The sequence below is a fragment of the Microcaecilia unicolor genome, chromosome 9 (genome assembly GCF_901765095.1).
Source record: "Microcaecilia unicolor chromosome 9, aMicUni1.1, whole genome shotgun sequence".
Classification (NCBI taxonomy): domain Eukaryota; kingdom Metazoa; phylum Chordata; class Amphibia; order Gymnophiona; family Siphonopidae; genus Microcaecilia; species Microcaecilia unicolor.
In genome coordinates, this window is record NC_044039.1 from 105,865,421 (window position 1) to 105,887,177 (window position 21,757).

The 21,757-nt window shown below is 42.7% G+C and overlaps 1 protein-coding gene across 1 annotated transcript in view; it reads right to left on the reverse strand.

Annotated features, from left to right (window-relative positions):
* The window catches only part of HEATR5A (HEAT repeat containing 5A), a 275,460-nt gene that overhangs the window by 65,847 nt on the left and 187,856 nt on the right, over positions 1-21,757 (reverse strand). Inside the window, exons 23-25 of the mRNA XM_030215480.1 lie at positions 17,715-17,894; positions 14,299-14,535; positions 2,791-2,972 (exon numbers count right to left, since the gene is read on the reverse strand). Coding sequence (XP_030071340.1) covers positions 2,791-2,972; positions 14,299-14,535; positions 17,715-17,894 — 599 coding nt within the window. The remainder of the gene's footprint in view (positions 1-2,790; positions 2,973-14,298; positions 14,536-17,714; positions 17,895-21,757) is intronic.

Sequence of the window (21,757 nt, forward strand, 5' to 3'; positions counted from 1 at the left end):
GGCTGAAAAGGGGACAGGGAGAAGTGGCTGGGGGGCTGAAGCTCGGGACTAATGGAAGAAAAGGGCTGGGGACTGGTGGGATAGTGGGGCTGAAAAGGGGGGCAGGTAGGAGATGTGGGCTGGGGCTGGAACTAGGGGCAGGTGGAATAAGGGGGCAGACCCTGGATGGAAGGGGGGAGTGTGAGGGAGGGCAGACCCTGGATGGATGGGAGAGGGAGGGCAGACGGATTGAAGGGGCAGAGAGAAAGGGCAGATGGTGGGTGGAAGGGGGAGAGAGAAAGAGGGCAGACTGGGGCAAATGGTGGATGGAAGGGGCAGAGATAGAGGGCAGATGTGGATGGAAGGGAGAGAGAGGGCAGATGTTGATGGAAGGGGGAGAGAGAGATGGCAGACTGGGGCAGATGGTGGATGGAAGGGGCAGAAATAGAGGGCAGATGTGAATGGAAGGGAGAGAGAGGGCAGACAGTGGATGGAAGAGGCAGAGAGAGAGGGCAGACAGTGGATGGAAGGGACATTAGAGAGGGCAGACACTGGATGGCAGAGAGAGAGAGAGAGCGAAGACAGATGCTGGATGGAAGGAAGACTGTGAAAAGAAGATGAGGAAAGCAGAAACCAGAGACAACAAACTGTAAATAAAATACATATTTTTATTTTTTTTGCTTTAATATGTAAATAAGGTAATCTTTTTATTGGACTAATTTTAATACATTTTGACTTAACTTTCAGAGAACAAAACCCCCTTCCTCAGGTCAGGATAGGATACTGTAAACAGCACTATCAGGGCCGTGCTGACACGGTAAGCGAGGTAAGCAACGCAGGGGGGCGCCGACCTCTAGAGGGCACCACTCACTTGCAAAATCTTTTACCTGAAGTTATGATTCTCCTCTCTCCCCTGCCCTCTCCGCATCAGGAAGTGAAGGTAGCCCAGCAGTGCTGAGACAGACACGCTGCTCTGCTAAAGCTGCTTCAAAGAGTACAACCAGCAGCTATTTATGGCTTTGGTGTGTGAACAACTTTCATTCAGGGTGAGCTGGAACAACATTCAAATTAAAGAGAACAGGTTTGGAGGCAGGTGTGCAAGTGAGACTGGGGAGAAATAAAAAATAAATAGTGTAATTGTTATCTGTAAGTGGTTCAAAGTTTTTGTTTTTTGAGCATGCACACTGAGAGGAGGGCATGACTGCAATGATGTGTACATAATTATCATAGCTACAGCTACAATCCATTTAATTGGCTGAGGTTCAAAGAGGAAGTTTAGCTGACGTATAGTGTAGAATAGCTGGTAAGTAAAAATCTGATTGCTTTTTTTGTGTGTTTGTTTTTATATAAAACATTCTGCTTGGATAGGGAGAGTTTGTGATATTTGAAAATACATTTTGCTTTAATGAAATTGCTAAACTTTAGAGTCAGAGACTTATCAATGAGGGATACATACAGTGGAAAGGAAGCCCTGGAAACAGAGTTAAGAGGACAGATACCAGCAACAGAATCAGATACTGGGCCAGAATGATCAGAAAAAGAAAGTCACCAGCCAACAAAGGTAGAAAAAAAATCGTTTTATTTTCATTTTAGTGTTTGGAATATGTCCACTTTGAGAATTTACATCTGCTATCTCATTTTGCAATGTATAGCAGTCTCCAAGAGACTGGGCTCCCAGTGAGGTCAGACTGTGTAAATGAGATGAAGAGACCCCCCCCTCGCTGTAACAAAGACAGGAACATGCATAATCAAAGCTTAGGTCTCTGCAGTTACAAGGGCTGGCCATTCCTAATTATGCTAATAGTTTTTAATAGGCTAAGTCCCACTGAAAAGCCTCTTTATAAAGGCAGTGCTTTCTCTGGAGAGCAGTGTTAAGAAACAGCAGGGATTGTGTTTATTTTTTTAAACTGCTTTCCTGTGTAAGCTAATTTACAGTTTTCTAGTATATACTTGACATTGAAGGGTGTGGTAGACCCTTTTGTCAGGTCTGGCTGGGCCTGTAGTTTTCAGTCTAAAGGAAAGACAGGTAGCAATGGAGAAACATCTAATGAAGAAGCGAGACGGGGGGGGGGGGGGGGGGGGCACCAACTGATAGTCTGCAGGGGGGCACCACAGACCCTTGGCACGGCCCTGAGCACTATACTGTATTGACCTGAGGAAGGAGATTTGGCCTCTGGAAGCTAAATGTATTAGTCCAATAAAATGGTATTTTATTTTCTGTATTTCTTTTATTTCTATTTGTTAATTTGTAAAGTGGTGATTAGTATTTGTTAGTTTTTTCAAATTTACATCTGCTGTCTTTATATTTTGCACAGTACTAGGGGACATTTTCTGTTTCTGTGGTGTTGCATTGTATGGAGAGTCTGGCATCAGGGGTTCAGTTTAATTTTTGTCTAAATAGAAAGTTTATTATTACTTTTTCTATAGTGGATTAGGGTGTATCTGTGTTTGTGAAAAAGACATGGCTTTCGGTTGGCATTGACTGTGCAGGATCGACGATCTGTATTAATCTGTCTGTTTTCGTTTTACAATAGGTGAATTGATGTTCTAGTGTTCACTTTAGTGTTTAAGATGCTTTCCTTTTCCTTGTGTGACTCGTACAAATTACTGCTTATGGTATGGTATAATTGCTCTATATATAGGTCCTGAGTGTTTTGTATTCTCGGTAAGCCTAGTACTGAATTTGGGGGGGGTGTTAAAAAATGACCGGCCCCGGGTATCAACTACCTTAGCTACACCACTGTATTAACCCGTGTATTTCCTAACAGTTCAATTTTAATCAGTCCAATAATCTTGAATGGGAACACTCACATTGGCTTGGTATTGTTCCAGAATAACATGTCCTGGAAACTCTGGTTCTGGCACAGATGCAAATCTGCGGATCACCACCAATAAGGTCTCGAGGCCTGACAGCCGCAGCTGATCACTATGATCTGTGGCAGCCATGAATGCCATGCGAACCAAATCCACCAAGTGTAATACCAGGAAGTCACCTGAGGGCAAAAAAACCCAAAACAAAACAAAACAGTAGAATCAATTTCTCATAAAACTGTAATTATTATTAATATTAAGAGACATTAAAAAATAAACTAGCTGATACTGGTAAACTTTGGTTGTGTTTATCCCAATAATTGCTTCCTTCGCCATCCTTACCACACAACCTCTGTTCCATACAGGCTCATTTGGCTCCCACAGCCAATTCCTCCTGGCTTCAGGTAACATGGAATGCAGCATTCAGAGCCTCCCTAGTAGACCCAGCTTTTGCCTTTACCTTGGCCTGGTCCCACGTCTGCCTTTAGCCCTAGCCCTTTGCAAAGTGCATATGATAGCACACAGTATCCCATTAGCATCTAATACTACCATCATAGTTCTTGACAAGACATCACTCTTGAAATCCTAAGCTTTATATATATATATATATATATATATATATATATATATATATATTATATATATAATATATATATATTATCTATCTATCTGGTTAGTACCTTTCTGATTTCATAATTAAATGTTGTAGTTGGTGATTCGATCATTAGGCATATAGACAGCTGGATGGCTGGTGGACGTGAGGATCGCCTGGTGACTTGCCTGCCTGGTATGAAGGTGGCGGACCTCACGCGTCACCTAGATAGGATTTTAGATAGTGCTGGGGAAGAATCGGCTGTCTTGGTACATGTGGGTACCAATGACATAGGAAAATGTGGGAGAGAGGTTCTGGAAGCCAAATTTAGACTCTTAGGTAGAAAGCTCAAATTCAGAACCTCTAGGGTAGCATTTTCTAAAATGCTACCCATTCCACGCGAAATGCCCAAGAGACAGGCAGAGCTCCGGAGTCTCAATGCGTGGATAAGACGATGGTGCAGGGAGGAGGGTTTTAGATTTGTTAGGAACTGGGCAACATTCTGGGGAAAGGGGAGCCTATTCCGAAAGGACCAGGCTGCTGGCATCAGCATTTAAAAAGGAGATACAGCAGCTTTTAAACTAGAAATGGGGGGGGGGGGGGGGGGGGGGGGAGGGAAGGCCAACAGTCGCTCAAAAGCGCATGGTTCGGGATAAGGTATCTTTCAAAGATATCACCAAAACAGGGAAGATAGGATATCCTGATAGTGAGGTTGCAAAAGAGACCGTAGTAGATCAGGTGTCCTTAAATAAAACGACAAAAGATTGCAAATTAATACTGTTAAGTACTGAGCTTGATGTAAATAGGAACAACAAACATCTCTGAGACCTGGTGGAAGGAGGATAACCAGTGGGACACTGTCATACCGGGGTACAAATTATATCGTAGTGATATAGTGGATCGAATCAGTGGAGGGGTAGCATTGAATCAAATAGATTGAAAATTCTGCAGGAAACAAAACACTTCTTGGAATCACTATGGACTGAAATTCCATGTGTAAAGGGGAAAAGGATATTGATAGGAGTGTACTACCGTCTGCCTGGCCAGGATGAACAGATGGATGCAGAAATGTTAAAGGAAATTAGGGACGCAAACAAACTGGGCAACACAATAATAATGGGTGATTTCAACTACCCCGATATTGACTGGGTAAATGTAATATTGGGGTAAGCTAGGGAGGTAAAATTCCTTGATGCAATCAAGGACTGCTTTATGGAGCAGCTGGTACAGGAGCGGACAAGAGGAGGAAAAATTCTAGACCTTGTATATTGTATATCTGGATTTTCAGAAGGCGTTTGACAAAGTGCCACACGAAAGACTCCTGAAGAAATTGCAGAGTCATGGAATCGGAGGTAGGGTATTATTATGGATTAAGAACTGGTTGAAAGATAGGAAGCAGAGAGTAGGATTGCGTGGCCAGTATTCTCAGTGGAGGAGGGTAGTTAGTGGGGTCCCGCAGGGGTCTGTGCTGGGTCCGTTGCTTTTTAATGTATTTATAAATGACCTAGAGATGGGAATAACTAGTGAGGTAATTAAATTCGCCGATGACACAAAATTATTCAGGGTCGTCAAGTCGCAGGAGGAATGTGAACGATTACAGGAGGACCTTGCGAGACTGGGAGAATGGGCGTGCAAGTGGCAGATGAAGTTCAATGTTGACAAGTGCAAAGTGATGCATGTGGGTAAGAGGAACCCGAATTATAGCTACGTCTTGCAAGGTTCCGCGTTAGGAGTTACGGATCAAGAAAGGGATCTGGGTGTCGTCGTCGATGATACGCTGAAACCTTCTGCTCAGTGTGCTGCTGCGGCTAGGAAAGCGAATAGAATGTTGGGTGTTATTAGGAAGGGTATGGAGTCCAGGTGTGCGGATGTTATAATGCCGTTGTATCGCTCCATGGTGCGACCGCACCTGGAGTATTGTGTTCAGTACTGGTCTCCGTATCTCAAAAAAGATATAGTAGAATTGGAAAAGGTACAGCGAAGGGCGACGAAAATGATAGTGGGGATGGGACGACTTTCCTATGAAGAGAGGCTGAGAAGACTAGGGCTTTTCAGCTTGGAGAAGAGACGGCTGAGGGGAGATATGATAGAAGTGTATAAAATAATGAGTGGAATGGATCGGGTGGATGTGAAGCGACTGTTCACGCTATCCAAAAATACTAGGACTAGAGGGCATGAGTTGAAGCTACAGTGTGGTAAATTTAAAACGAATCGGAGAAAATTTTTCTTCACCCAACGTGTAATTAGACTCTGGAATTCGTTGCCGGAGAACGTGGTACGGGCGGTTAGCTTGACGGAGTTTAAAAAGGGGTTAGATAGATTCCTAAAGGACAAGTCCATAGACCGCTATTAAATGGACTTGGAAAAATTCCGCATTTTTAGGTATAACTTGTCTGGAATGTTTTTACGTTTGGGGAGCGTGCCAGGTGCCCTTGACCTGGATTGGCCACTGTCGGTGACAGGATGCTGGGCTAGATGGACCTTTGGTCTTTCCCAGTATGGCACTACTTATGTACTTATGTACTTATGTAGTCCTTAGTGGAGCGCATGATCTGGTGTGGGAGGTAATGGTTCTGGGGCCGCTTGATAACAGTGATCATAATATGATCGGATTTGATATTAGCTTTGAAGTAAGTATACATAGGAAATCAAATACGTTAGCATTTAAGTTTAAAAAAGGAGAATATGATAAAATGAGAAGAACGGTGAAAAAAAACTCATGTGGGAAAAAGGAACCCGAATTATAGCTACGTCATGCAAGGTTTCACGTTAGGAGTCACTGACCAAGAAAGGGATCTAGGTGTTGTCGTTGATGATACGTTGAAACCTTCTGCTCAGTGTGCTGCTGCGGCTAAGAAAGCAAATAGAATGTTAGGTATTATTAGGAAAGGAATGGAAAACAAAAATGAGGATGTTATAATGCTTTTGTATCGCACCATGGTGCGACTGCACCTCGAATATTATGTTCAATTCTGGTCGCCATATCTCAAAAGAGATATAGTGGAATTAGAAAAAGGTGCAGAGAAGGGCGACAAAAATGATAAAGGGGATGGGACAACTTCCCTATGAGGAAAGGCTAAAGCAGCTAGGGCTCTTCAGCTTCAAGAAAAGGCAGCTGAGGGGAGATATGATAGAGGTCTATAAAATACTGAGTGGAGTTTAACGGGTAGATGTGAAGCATCTGTTTACACTTTCCAAAAATACTGGGACTAGGGGGGCATGTGATGAAACTACAATGTAGTAAATTTAAAACGAATCGGAGAAAAATTTTCTTCACTCAACGTGTAATTAAACTCTGGAATTCGTTGCCAGAGAATGTGGTAAAGGTGGTTACCTTAGCGGAGTTTAAAAAAGGTTTGGACAGCTTCCTAAAGAAAAAGTCCATAGACCATTATTAAATGACTTGGGGAAAATCCACTATTTCTGGGATAAGCAGTATAGCATGTTTTGTACTTTTTTGGGGGATCTTGCCAGGTATTTGTGACCTGGATTTACCTCAGCCCTGTTATTTCTATATTCTATTTATCTGAGAAGCAAGAAATACAGCAAGTCCTTATTGATGCATGATGTTACTGATGGAGCCTGGCACAGGAAAGCTTCTCTAGCTTAGACACATCTAGAGCTTTTCAGTGGCCTTGCATGTATGCCTGTCACTTCCCAGTTGCAGCTGTCATGTGAGGACTGTTTCAGTCTTCATCTCTCCGGGTAGTTGGTCGTGTGTGTCACCAAAGCTTCCTTTCAGGGTGTGTTTTTTCGCTTCACATAAATCTTGTTGTTCTTGTGCATGTTCCTGGTGTCCTTATTTTGCCTTAGGAAGGTTTTTGCTTGTTTTTAAGTTTTATTTCTTTTTTTTGCAATCACAAAGTCAGGCTTCCTTTAAAGTCCTAGGGCACAATTAGTTGTATTTTTCTACAGTCATTTGTTTTTGCTGTAATTGTCTATGACATGTTCTAGAAAAAAGCCCCAGCGACTTAAAAAGTACACTCATTGCAGTAAGACCATTTCCATAATAGATACTCATAATTTTCCCCACTCCTGCGGTTTTACTGCGGATTACTGCAGTTTACCGCGATTACCCGCTCCCGTGTCATTTTCTAGGGTCTGACCATGAATTTTGTGTTCACAGATGTCAAAGAGAAGTGTTCTTGGTTGCATGGATTTTTTAACTTATAAGTCTGGTCCATTGACATTGGCATCAGAAGAATCAGTCTCCATAGGTCCAGAAGCTGAACTGGATGCAGGGGATGCATCGGCATGAGGATGCTTTGGTCACCCTTGACACTGAGCTTTCATAGTGGTCATTGTAATCAGACATCCTTCCACTTCCACTCAAAGAAAGGAAGGATTAGTCCTTGCTTTATTGACATTGAGGGCTTGTGTTATCAAACACTTGGTGAAGGCCAGGGTGCATTGCCTTTCACCAGAGGGTGAAGTCAAGAGTGCTTCAGCTTTGAGGACTAAGAGTCCTTGAAATATCCCCACCATGAAATTTAATGAGTGGGTGGAGTGTTGTTTTACTCAACATGATGCAGCTGCTTCAACCTTGTTGATGTCAGTAAATCTGGAGATTTAGTCAGTCCTTGAGACCCACACATTGCTTGGATGCAAGACACCAACATGGAGGTCTCGAATGGTATCAGGTTCAATGTTTGGAGCACTGTTGTCCATTACCAGTGCAATATGGAAAGAAGCTTCACTAAGACATCAGAGAATGTCAGTGTCTCAATGCTGTTATTTGATGGCCAGTCACACTGAAACAGACAGAGATCCAGACAGTCTCAGGGATTCTGACTATGAACCAGATGATTCTCTGAAGAGGAGAGTTCGACTAGTTTGCTATTACATTCTTTTCCATCACAGGAAAGGAAAACCTGTACCAGAGGAACTCTTCACTGACTTTATTAGGAAGATGGTGGAAGCCATTCCATTTAAGAAAGAAACAGAGGAGCATCCCAGGGCAGTAACACTGAACATTCTCCAATTCCTCCACCTACCCAATGAGGTTGCAACAGTGCCTATACACAGAATCCTCAAGGATGCACACATGAGAATGTGGGAGACCCTACTCGGGCCTATAAAGAAGAAGATTGACTATGTACAGAATTCAAAAAGCTTCTGCATTTGAGAAGTAACACATTCCTTATCATTCCATGGTGGTCGAATTGGCTCTCAAAAGGGCCAAGGGCTCCGTCAAACTCTTCAGTGCTCCAGGGAAGAGAGTCTTGGACACTGGAATATTTTGGGAGGAAGTTTTTTTCAGAATGCTGGCCTAACCTCCCTGCATAACTTCTTACCAGCTCTTCATGGGCACATGAAAACACTGGGCACAAGATGGAGGTTATAGACACTGTCCATCATGAGATGGCTACACAGCGCCATTGACTAGTAGGCAAAGGGAAAGAGTGTGGAAAACACATAGTCCAAGTGCCTTATAATGTTTTCAAAATGGCAGTAAGAACTTCTGCTTTCAGTTCTGGCGCTCCGAGACTCTCATGGATGTGACATGGACTTCTGTCTATACATTCACATCTCACTGCTGTTATGGGTAAGATGGAGGATTCTTTGCTATCTCAGTTGGATCAGTTTTAGCAAGGTACAGAAGCCCACCAGTCCTAAGTAACCCAGTATGATAACTTTGTGACTCAACTTGAACCTAAAACATCTACTTCTGAGAAAGATCTAAAGAAAGTTGAACAGGACTTGTTAGCTGTGAAAGAAGTATAAGGAACATTGATTAGTGTTATCACTGGAAACGTTGGGAAATTGTGAAAGGTGGTTAAATCTGAGGTTCATTAATTTTCCCAGGTCTCCTGTTTTGTCACCGACAGATAGGTTGAAGAAATATATTATGGAAATTTTACAAGTCCCCAAGGAGTGTATTCCACCTATTACTAGTGTTTACTATGTGGGCTGGCGTGGAATCTCATTCCAGGAAGCAAAGAAACAACATACATTGGACACTTTTGCCCTATCTGGCATAGGCGGTCAGTGGCTCAACTGTTTGGGGAGGCTAAAGGGGGCGGGGTTTAGCAAGGATGTGCTCCCGGCAGGGCAGCCACTTCCGCCCCTCATTCGTCTCCACTCCGAGGTCGCAATCTCCCTCCCTGCAGTCCCTATAATTAGCATCGCATCTCTATCCCTTTCACTCCCTCCAATGTGCTTTAGATTGCCCATCGCTGCCGGTAGCTGCACACTAACCTTATTACAGCTTGCTTCGGGGCTTCTCAGCCTGACGGAACAATGTGCCCCACCTCCTCTGACCAGCCTTCCTGCTTCCACGAGGGCTGGACGTATCATAAGGAAGTCTGGTCAGAGGAGGCGGAGCACGTGGTTCCGTCAGGCTGAGAAGCCCCGAAGCAAGCTGTAGTAAGGTTAGTGTGCCGCTACCGGCAGCGATGGAAAATCTAAAGCACATTGGAGGGAGTGAGAAGGATAGAGACACGATGCTAATTATAGGGACTGCAGGGAGGGAGATTGCGACCGATAAACTGTGCATCGGGGGCGTGGGGCCGGGTGGATGAGAGAGAGAGATCGGTTGGGGAGGCTTAGCCTCCCCAAGCCTCTTATACTGGGCGCCTATGCTATCTGGGTTTCTAGAAAAGTCCTGTCCTGTGGTAACTACTGCCACATTGATAGCTTCCTTTGCCTTGGAGCCAGATTGTAACTGGTTCCTTAGACTGTATTATTGCTGTAAGGATGTGGAATTTTGGGGTAATAAAGTTCAAATATTTCCTGACCTATGCAGGGCCACACAGCTCAAGAGAAAGGCTATTTTAGCCTTGAAATCTGAACTACTGGCCCTGGGGGGGGGGGGGGGGGTAAACGATCTTTCCTTAATTTTCATGTAAATGCTTAATTAAGTTGGATTCTAAGTCCTGTGTGTTTCTGGACCAGAATATTTTAAGAATTTTCTAGTTGCAAGGAAACCTCCTCAGCCTATATTAATTTCCACTCCTTCTTCTAAGCTGGTTTGAAATGGCCTTTTTTTTTTTAAGGTTTGAAAAATTTCCTGAGTTTTCCTTTTAATTCTAGTTTAATTCTCCTGCTAACTAGAATATTCAGTTCTCCTCCCTCTTTCTTATATTTCAATATTTCCTGAGTACTGTCATTCCTTATGTTTATTTATTTCTTGTATTCATAGAATAGTTTTTTTTTTAGATTCAATTTCAATGAAGGGATGATTTTCTGTGTATCAAAAGTCGTCTTTGGAAAATTAATAAAAAAAAAAAAAAAGAGGAAAAAAACTATAAAAAGCCTGGCCACTAAAAATATGTTGGTGTCTGCTTGTTGCAGTGCCTTTCGTGGTTGTTATTTTCCACTTTTCTGTGGAGGGTAGCCTGTAGCTAGCAGTCCAATCTGTGAGAACTTACTATTTTGCTTGTTCTTAACAGTAGTAGGCGTTTTCTTTGGACTGAAGGAAAGTCCACCCACACATGATCTCCTCCCAGAGGAGCTGTATTCTGCTCTTAGTTTTAGTAAGGGTTGAAGCAGTCCCCAAGCAATACTGGCAGGTGGGAAGCGTTGCACCTGTGTAGTAAGCCTCTCTAAAGCTTCTAGAAGCTTTCTTGCACTGGGATCTATTGGTCATGCTACCCATCTATGAGGGCTTGTATCCTCCTGTCTATGAAGAACAGCTGTTACTGTTAAATAACTTGGCTGTATCATCTGAATAGCTCCTATTCAATGTAAGTTTCCATTCAATGGTATATGTGAAAAAAAATATGTTCAAGGACTGAAGCTGACAACTAGATCTCAAGGATTCCTCAGCCCGATTCCCCATTCTGTCTGACTGAGCACATGATCTTTAGTAGACCACTTTCCTTTCCTGTGCTGTGATTACTAAAGCATTTTGAAGTTCTGTTTCATTACAAGGCCCAGACACAGTTATTTATAGACTGTTTATGCATTCCTTTGGAAACAGAATGGGAATAGTCTCCAAAAACGTATATGCATTTATGAAAGATGGACCCTGCTACTTTCTGTCGTACCCTTTCTCACATTTATCTTGGGACGATTTTCAATGTTAGGCTAGGTAGCCTCAAAGTAGCATACAGTAAACTTCTGAAAGCGTCAGTCACAAGGGAGAAGCAAAAGAATAAGCAAGGGCTTTATTTACACTTCAGCCCTTGGGAGTGCTGCCCTCAAAGTTTCTGACTAGAGAATTCCAGATCTAATATTGCAACCCTCTGGCTCTAAACCAAGGACCCTTATTGCTGAACTGAAACAGTAGTTGCAATCTGTGCTAGTAAGAGATCCCCTGTTTATTTAGTATAGCTATTCATTTTCATCACCTATTACTGTATCCTAAAGCATTCTTACTATTTGGCTCTTCCGCATTTATTTTGTTACAGCATTTGTACTGATGAATCAACAAAACTGATCATTAACATATTCAATAGCCAGTAATTTGAAATCATAAACAACCTATTAACAGCAAAGTCGTATTCTCGCCATCAAGGTTAAAGAGCTTAACTCCAAATACAATCTTTGGATTAACATTATTTAAACTGTGCAAGCAATAATCTTAAGTATCATTCAATTTTATCTTCAGCTTTTGTCAAATACAATTATTCTTTTTGACTTTCAAGCTATGCAGTGTAGACATAGCAGTTCTATGATGCACATTACTACATGTTTATATTAGGGCTAAATAAAATAGTTATCTTGTGAGTCCATCAGGGATGCCATTTTCTATACTTTTCTGACAGAGTAATTCATTATAAAATAAATCTTTGCTAATTAGACTCTTGGTGCAACAGTTAAAAAGATATACATTAGTTATGAGTCCGTAGGTCATGCTCTGTCTCTGCCCTATTCAAATCCAGGCTAAAAGCACACCTTTGAAGCTGCTTTTAATTGTTAATCCCTTATTCACCTGTTCAATATTCATATTGTTTTAATCATTCCTATAATAAATGAAACTCCCTAATCCTTATTTGTCCTGTTTGCCTGTCTTGACTAGATGGTAAGCTCTGTTGAGGAGGGACTGCCCCTTATATGTCTGTGTATATGGCGGTATATGTCTAGTAGCACTACAGAAATAAGTAGTAGTCGTTATCAGTGGCACAACTAGGACTGAATGGACCCCAGGCAGAAAATTTAAGGTGGGTCCCCTCTAACACCACTTCACTTAAGGTAGAAGGAAATGGGGTGGGGGGGGGGGGGGGGAGGAGAAACCTCATCAGAGCTCCAGTACACAAACCCTGCAAAAAAACACATTCCAGACCTATATAGAAAATCTGTCACAGTAATAGAAATAGAAACTAAAATACAAGATATCAGATATGCATATTTCAGAAAGCTGACATATTTCAATTAATAAATTCAGAAAAAAAAACATTTTCTACCTTTGTTGTCTGAACATTGCTTTGATCCCACTGTCTCTTTTCTACTTATCTGTTTAACTCTTTCCAGGGTCTCCTGTCCTTTTGCCATTTCTTTTCTCTCTATGTCCACCATCCATTTTCCCTCTGCATTCCTTATTCATGCTTTCTAACAGCTCCTCTTTGTGTCCCCTATCTCTCTTCTGCTCCTGTGCCCAGCATTGCCTCTGTGTCCCTGTTCCTTTGCTCCCTCCATGCCCAGCATGTGTGTCCATGCCCCTTGTCCCTCCTCATGTCCAGCTTCTCCCTTTGCTTCTGCACTTCCTACCCCAGGACCAGAGTCTCACTTTCACACCATGATCCATCCCCCTCATGGTCTGGCATCTTTGTACCCCTCCCTCTATTGGTCTCTCCCCCTTTCTCCCTGAGTCCAGTCTGTTTCTCTCTCTTATCTCCACTCCCCACCCTCAGGTCCAACATCTCTCCCCTTCTCTTCCCACCTTTTTTGGTCCAAGTCTCTTTCTCTCTCTCTCTCTTTCCTTCATATCTTCCCAGATCCAGCATCACTCCTCCTCTCTTCCTGGGTCTAATCTCTCTTCACCCCTCCCCTTTGCAGACCCAGCATCTCTCCATCTCCCCCCCTTCCCCACACAGACCTTACAATTCTCTCCCCCTCTCAGAGGCCTGGGGCACCTCTCCATCTCCCTAGTTGGCCTGGCATCTCTCTCTACCATACCCCCTCCCCTGTGGTCCATCTGCCATGAGTTTGGAAGCCTAGGGGGAGGAGGGAAGGGGAAGGGAGAAAGAGAGCACTTTAGATAGCCTGATAGTTGTGCATAAATTAAGTGTACACAATGTATAAGTAAAATTTACAAATATACTTTAATCTACTTCCTATTTGATGAAATTACTTTGATGGCAACAGTCTTCAAAAATAAAATTTCAGTTTTTCTAAAATAATTTTTGGGAATGGAGTTAAAAGCATTAAGGGCCAGGTGATGCAGTGAGCTTCAGCTGTGGGTTACTATTCAGGCCATGCCAAATTTAATTGAACCAGAAGATGTGGGCAAGGTTAATAGTATAACTGGATTAACAAACAAACAAACAAACAAACAAACAAACAAACAAACAAAAAAACAGGTTTGGACAAGTTTCTAGAGGATATATTCACTAATAATGGAATGAGCATCAGGGAAGGAGCTCCCCATTAAGCCATGTAGGATACTGCCAAATGATCTGATCTGGCTCCTATCTGAGAAAGGATGCTCGGCTCAATCAACAACTGGTCTGATCCAGCATGGCACTTCTTATATTTTCCATTCTCATCCAGAGAGGCCCACAAGTGGAAAAGCAAAGGTGATATTTGTTAGCACAGAGATACATGGGCAACTAACTACCTGTATAACATCTAAGTGAGGGAACACTTATTTAAAATACTAGGGTTGATCACACATACATGGACTATCTATATAAGGAACAGCTGTACACTTAGAATCACTAGCCTCATCCATTTCCATCAGAATGGGAGAAAAAAAAAAGCAATTTTTATAATTCTAGCAGAAATGGCTGTATAGGAAGCTATCAGTCACTTACTCCATGGCTCTCTTTGCTTTCTCTCTTGAGCCAATGCTATGTCAAAGTGCACACTGCCTGCAATCTCACACTGGCTGATGATTCTGCAGATACACTCTGCCGCAAATACTCGAGTGGACCATCGGGGGTTGATGAAGGTATGGGAATTTTCATCCTTTCTGGAGGTCAATACGGATTCATCTCCTTTATCCCCTTCTTCCTCCTGGGTGGTATCAACTGAGGCTACGGTGGAGAAATCTAGATGTTTAAAAAAAAAATACAGGTCAGGTACTGGATTCTGGGCAACAAGATTATATTCTAAAAATATGGGAGGTGAATAAATGACTCAAGCCAACAACCACCTAAACAAGATAAAGTCTAGGAGGGGTATAATCGAAAGTCGCCGGCCAAATAGATTGCCGGCGATCTATGTTGGCGGCGGCGCTACAGCTGGCCGGAACCGTATTATCGAAAAAGATGGCCGGCCATCTTTTTTTTCGATAATACGGTTTAGCCCGGCCAAATGCAGTGGAGTTCGCCAGGTTTGAGATGGCCGGGTTTGTTTTTCAGCGATAATGGAAAGTTATGTCGGCCATCTCAAACCCCGGCCAAATTCAAGGCATTTGGCCGTGGGAGGAGCCAGCATTTTTAGTGCACTGGCCCCCCTGACATGCCAGGACACCAACCAGCCACCCTAGGGGTCACTGCGCTGGACTTCAGAAAAGCTCCCACGTGCATAGCTCCCTTACTTTGGGAGCTGAACCCCCCCCCCCCCCAAACCCACTACCCACAAATGTACTGCACCCACTAAAGTTGTTCCAGGGACCTGCATACAGCCTCTAGGACTTATTGCTGCTGTATAGCTTTGGCACACCAGTTCACACCTGAAGACTAATCTCTCTGAAAAAGTCCTTTCTTGAAATAAGCACGTTTACTCAGTTACCTGCAGATCAGAGGTTGTGCCCCACTGGCAAAGAGTCCCCCGGTACTAAGATTAGCAGTAGGTCAGAGCTGGCACAATGGTGTACAATGCCCTCTTTCAGCACCATGCAAGGTGTGAACTACGTTCTCCAACGTGGGTAACACAGGAAAGGGAACTAAAACTGGCTTACAAAAATGGCCACTACCGCATGGACTACAACTGGAAACAAAACAAGGCACACTCTGACCCAGTTAGCAAGGGGGGGGGGGGGGGGGGGAAGCACCATGGGAGTAGAGCCCAGTACTCTACACCCACCACAATGCATTGCTAATGTGACTCTGCAGGGCACCTAACAGAAAAGGTGTCACACTCACCCGAGAGCCACATCGCAACCAGGGAAAGGCTGTCGGAGGATACAACACATTCTGCTGTCATGGAGGTGGGTACGGCATTTGAGGCTGGCATACAGGCTGGCAAAAAAGGTTTTTAGTTTTATTTTTTTAGTTTGGAAGGGCATTGGTGACCACTGGGGGAGTATGGGGAGGTCATCCCGTCAGTTGGGGCACCTTTTTGAGGCTTGATTTTGAAAATAAAAGGACCAAGTAAAGCCGGCGAAATACTGCTTAACGCCGCTTTTTTTTCCATTATCGGCGAAAGCCGGCCATCTGGTAGCCACGCCCATGCCCGCCTTCGCTAATCTACCGACATGCCCCCTTGAACTTTCGCCGGCGAAGCGACGGGAAAGCAGCGATGCAGTAAAAAATGCCGCTTTCGATTATACCGATTTTGCCGCTTTTAAGAAATCGCCGGCCATCTCCCGATTTGTGTCGGAAGATGGCCGGCGATCACTTTCGATTATAAGCTGGATAGTGTTATAAGGGTCCATATTCATTTCTTTGCCAGCTGTCACAAAACACCTAGCCACCCACCTGGGGCTACCCCGAGGCCACGTCGAGGGTCTATCCCCAGCATAGCTCATGTCCACCTGCACCTGCCGCTACACTAGCACCCTCCTCCCACCAACTGCCTCTGAGTGAGTCTCCCGCTCTCAAATTATCCCCAGTGATTGCTAAGTTACTGGGTCCACACTCCCAGTGTTCCCACAGCCCACCAGGCTTCTTAGTCAGTCCAGACACGCAGAGGCAATAAACTAAAGGTGAAGCAGTAGTATACATGTAGTTTTCTCCCTAATCCATACTTTGGGAGCAGAAGAGGCGAATGGATTTTAGTTGGGCTAAGCAAGGGAAATGTACCTCTGCGTACTGCTTCTAGCATAGACTTTACAATGTGTTAGAAAGTGGTTCCCAAACCTGGGCCTGGAGGCACCCCAGCCAGTCAGGTTTTCAGGATATCCATAATGAATATTCATGAGAGATTTGCATGCAGTGGAGGCAGTAAAATGCAAATTTACAATTTAGCTAGTCAGTGTTATATAAGGGGCCACTTAACACATGTAAATAACTAGAATATCGCCATTTGCATACATTTCTGCTGCCTAAAACTAGGCAGGTTCTTATAGAATTATTCCAGAATGCAGCATTTCTATCCATATTCAAGGGAGGTATTCCTGTGAGAAAATATCAAAACTACATATCTATTATGAACTTAAAGAGCTCTGCACACGTAAGAACTGCAGCTATAACCAATGTAAGTTCACAGTAAAATCTGATGTCGTTCAAACTTTCATACCGTGGGAATTTTGATAAACTCTTACAAGTAGTACAGGGTGTTTTAACATCAATACATTACTGTATGAACTGCTTGGTCAAAAATATTGATTGTGAATTTAAAGTGAGATTTATTTTGCTGTATTCATGAACACATTGCACAATACTACAAAAGAAGACTTGCCTCTTGTCTATTAGCAGCTGTGTAGCCACAGGTGGGCCTGAGTGGGCAGAGGCCTACCCATTTTGAGTTCAGTTCCACCCAGCAGCAATGTACATCATCTTTGCAGCTGGAAGGGATCCTCAATCCCTGCCAGCTGAAGACATTCTCTGTGGAACAGCTGAACTTTCTGAACGCTATGGCAGTCGACAGCCGTACTTCCAGCCACTAACTGGCTCCCTGTGGAAGGCTCAGTTCCTGAACGAGAACTGAGCATGTGCAGCTGGGGTGGCAGTGTTGGCGGTTGGGAGTGTGAGTGCTGGCTGCCACAGCATTCAGAAGACCTAGGGTTCTGTAGAGATTTTCTTCAGCTAGAGGGGCTTAGAGATTCACTCTTGTCAAGGTATTTGTTTATGTTTGGGGGGGAGACAGGGAACAAAGAGGAAATGCATATGCCCACTGATTCCACCCCTGGGCCCACTCAGAAACTGCCTTCTGGCTACACCACTGGCCCTTAGTAACACACAGCCGATGTTCTGGATTTAATTATTATTTTTAAAAATATGTACATGTACTTCCTTTCATAATGACCCCTACCACAACTTTTTATTGCTGAGGAACAATGCCGGTTTCTCAGCACACCTTATTCATTTATATTTTTTTACAGATTTCTCTATTCAGTGCTTACCAGCAGAAGCAGCAAGGACATCTTTGCAAAGTTTCAGCCAGAAAGCAAGCTTCTGAACAGCCATAGATGTAAGCATATGGCAAAGAGTCTCCTGAATGTCCTGTCGAAGTCTCTGATCTGTTTCTCTGTCCAGTAAGGTCATCAGTGCACCCTCCAGGCCTATTTCTCTAATATTAATCTCTGTAAAAAAATAAACAACAACATCTGAATACAAAGAAGTGTTGGGGGGGGGGGGGGGAGTGAAATCCAATTAGCTGCAAGTTCTAGCATGCTCCAATGGGGGTTCAGCAAACAAATCTGAAGGAGTGAATACACAAAGCTTTTACAAACCTACTTCTATCCTGTTCAGTTGATGACTACCTCCAAGAAAGAGGAAGCACACTTTTCTTAATCAGATGAAGCTCTAGCCTCCAAAGGGCTACATGATTAGTATGTGAATACTACACCAATACATACAAATTGACAGATGAAGACCTTGCCCCATGCTACCAGACTCTACAGTTACAGCAGTGCCAGAAGCCTCATTTAAAATATGGAGCCTGAGGCAAAAGATCCTTTACCCCGTCATAGTTTTGATTCTGGCCACGTTAAAATAAAAGTGTGCACAATGATAGGGGAATGCCCACATTTGTGTGCAGAACTGAGATACTTTAATTTCAATTTGAATAAATGCACTTTAAATACAGGAATTTCCCTGGGAAACACTGCCACATTTGGAATACTGATGCACACACCTCAGCTATTATACTTCGTTAGCATGATTATTTGTGTTATAATGTTGTGTTTGGGCTCTTGTACCTAATATTACCTAACTTTTGTCAGAAAGTTTATGGTGTTATGGTTAAGTAGCCTAAGGGTCAGTGCAGCAGTGGGCCGAGAACCTGTGGAACTGGGTTTGATTCCAACTGCAGCACCTTGTGACCCTGGGCAAGTCATTTACCCTCTATTGCTCCAGGTACAAAAACTTAGTTTGTGAGTCCACTAGGGACAGAGAAAGTAACTGCATATAATATACGTAAACTGATTTGGTTGTACCACAGAAAGGCGGTATATTGAATGCATGTCACGTACCTATACCCATCTTCCAGTCAATGAAGAACTGAAGTGTTTAAAAGGTACATGGGGGTGGGATTTGAAAGATGCTGGATCGTCTGTGGGGAAGCTGCCGGGAGTCTTCAGCTAGTTGGACTTGCAAGTGTGCTGCTGTTGAGTGGGCCTAAGCCCAAAGTGGGAAAGCCTGTGCATCCTCAGGCTCATCCTTGGCTACGCCACTGTCAGGAACCATTTCAAACTTATTACCTATTGTGCCTGAATATCTGAATGTAATTTATCATAAGCCACTAATGAAAGAGGTAACAGCTCACATTTCTGTATTCATATATCTGTCTCAGATGTCAAAGAGAAAGATTCCTAAAACTGACATCCATCATGCTCCATAAAAATCAAAGTAATAAAGCCAAGGAGACATTAGCAGAGGGAGGAGTAAGGAATCAATATGAGTGCAGAATAGGGCCAAGAATGGCTGACACCTGGTGACTCAGTGTTGCAGACCTCTTCCTTGGACCTGACCAAAGACTGGGAAATTCAAGTGTTTCATCAAAACTGAGGATATATACATATATAATCCTAATAGATAAATATATGTTTCTTTGATGCTTGCTCTTCATTGGTTGACCTAATTCCTTTATTTGGTGGTTGGCACAGTATGGAGCCTATGGTGCTTTGGGAAGACAGTTGTGTACAGAAGGCGTAGAGACCAGTCCCCATGACATCCCTTAGCTCCAGTGGAAGATCTCCCCTTCTGCAGACTGAAGTGGAAGTCATCAATAACATAGCAGAGAAAGCAGCAGATGACAATTTGGTTGTAGCAGTGGGAGCTTTAGCATTTGCTCAGGATGCTGAGCAGTGAATTGCTTGAGCCTCAAAGAGCACATGATGTACCCCTGGAACTGCTCTCCAGTCCTGGATAACAGTGGGAACAGAAGTAAAGGGAAGGCTGGTTGGGCATTAGAAATATCCAGGTATACCTTAAGCTAAAGAGTTTACACTGATTATCATTTCGAGGATCCAGCCAATATTAGGTTCCTCAATCCCTATCGTATTTGTTCTTTTTTCTTTATCCAAGCCCATAAAATGTATATTTGAGGAAATCTAGGTTTTGTGTACAATCATTACTGGCAGGGTGTGTATCTCGTTTTATAAGCCTACATTGAAGGAACTTATGCTAAATTAAATAATCAAGATAAGATTTTATTTAAACACAAGTGCATATATAACTGTGAAGGTCAAAATTCTTATTTTGCAAACAACTAATGTGACTCATTATAAGACCTTAAAAATCAATATAAGGAGGAGGAATCTGACATTTTCCTAATTTCTGTATTTTTGAAATTCTGACAAACTCAAGGGTATTAAGAGAATATCGGGATGTTCTGGTAGCGCCACTGTCTGACCTTATCAATGCTTTAGAATTATGAGAGCTTGCAGAAGTCTGGCGATGAGCAGATGTGGTTCCACTTCAAAGAGGTGGAAATAAAGAGGAGAATGGGAACTACAGACCTATCGATCTGACCTCGATGGCAAGAAAATTTCTTTAGTAATTGATAAGGATAGTGCAGTTTCTGGAATATAGTGGATTACAGGATCTGAGGCAGAATGGTTATTTTTTTTTTTGTTACATTTGTACCCCGCGCTTTCCCACTCATGGCAGGCTCAATGCGGCTTACATGGGGCAATAGAGGGTTAAGTGACTTGCCCAGAATCACAAGGAGCTGCCTGTGCCTGAAGTGGGAATTGAACTCAGTTCCTCAGGACCAAAGTCCACCACCCTAACCACTAGGCCACTCCTCCACTCTATTAAATATGGGGGAACTTTTGACATTGCACACTTGCAGAAATTTATTGGTGAGAAAGCAGTTGGTGAAATTGGTATATCAGTGATGAATGTGATATACAGTACAATGATGTTCATTTAACGCTATACTTCTAAGGTGTGCTACATGTCAATACATACTATTGATCCAATATATAGGACAATAATGTTATACGTGCAGGGACACATATAACTAAATAATGACTTTGCATAAGCTTCTACTTAGACATGCCTCAAACATCAATTTCACCTTAAAATTCTATAACACTTTCACAAAACAACAAAATAATATATATAACATTTTTTTTAGGATCCTCAGATTTCACAGCAGCACCAGCAGCATTGCTATCAAGTCATTTTAGGCAATGCTGTGCATATCTTCATTGATTCAATATTTAAACTTTTTTTCTTTTTCAGTGTAAACTTATGGTTTAAAATTAGTCACTTATATCACTTAACTTTCAGCAGCTTAGTGGCGGAGGATCTCACTGTTATGGAAGCAGCTGAAAGTTAAGTTTATATCGTTTGAAAAAGAAAAGTCCATAAGTCATTATTAAAATGGACTTGTGGAAAATCCACTGTATATTTCTAGGGTAAGCAGCATCAAATCTATTTTACTGTTTTGCGATCTTGCCAGGTTCTTGTAAACTGGATTGGCTACTGTTGGAAACAGGATACTGGGCCTGATGGACCTTTGGTCTGTCCCAGTACGGCAACGCTTATGTTCTTGTGTTTTTTCCCCTTATGCATGGAATCTCTATCCATAAAGATTCCAAAGTGTATTCTGTTCTTTGCAGAACTTTTATTCTATTTGACAGAATGTTCTCTCAACAACTATCTACCCTATCACTATGATATAATTTGTACCCTGATATGACACTGTCCTATTGGTTATCCTCTTTCCATCAGGTTTTGGAGATGCCCATTATATCTATCTTTTCATTTAGCACTATATATTCTAACTCTCCCATCTTATTTTTTAGGCTTCTAGCATTTGTACACAGAATTCAAACAATGTTTTCTGTTGCTCAGCAGTTGACAGTGATAATTTGCTATAAAGAGAAAAGTACACCAGGTGCTACATATAGAGCAGACAGACTTGAAAGACTGAAAATTAACTGAAAACACTTTCTGTTTTTTTCTCTGTTCTATGTGACCTTGAGATAACATT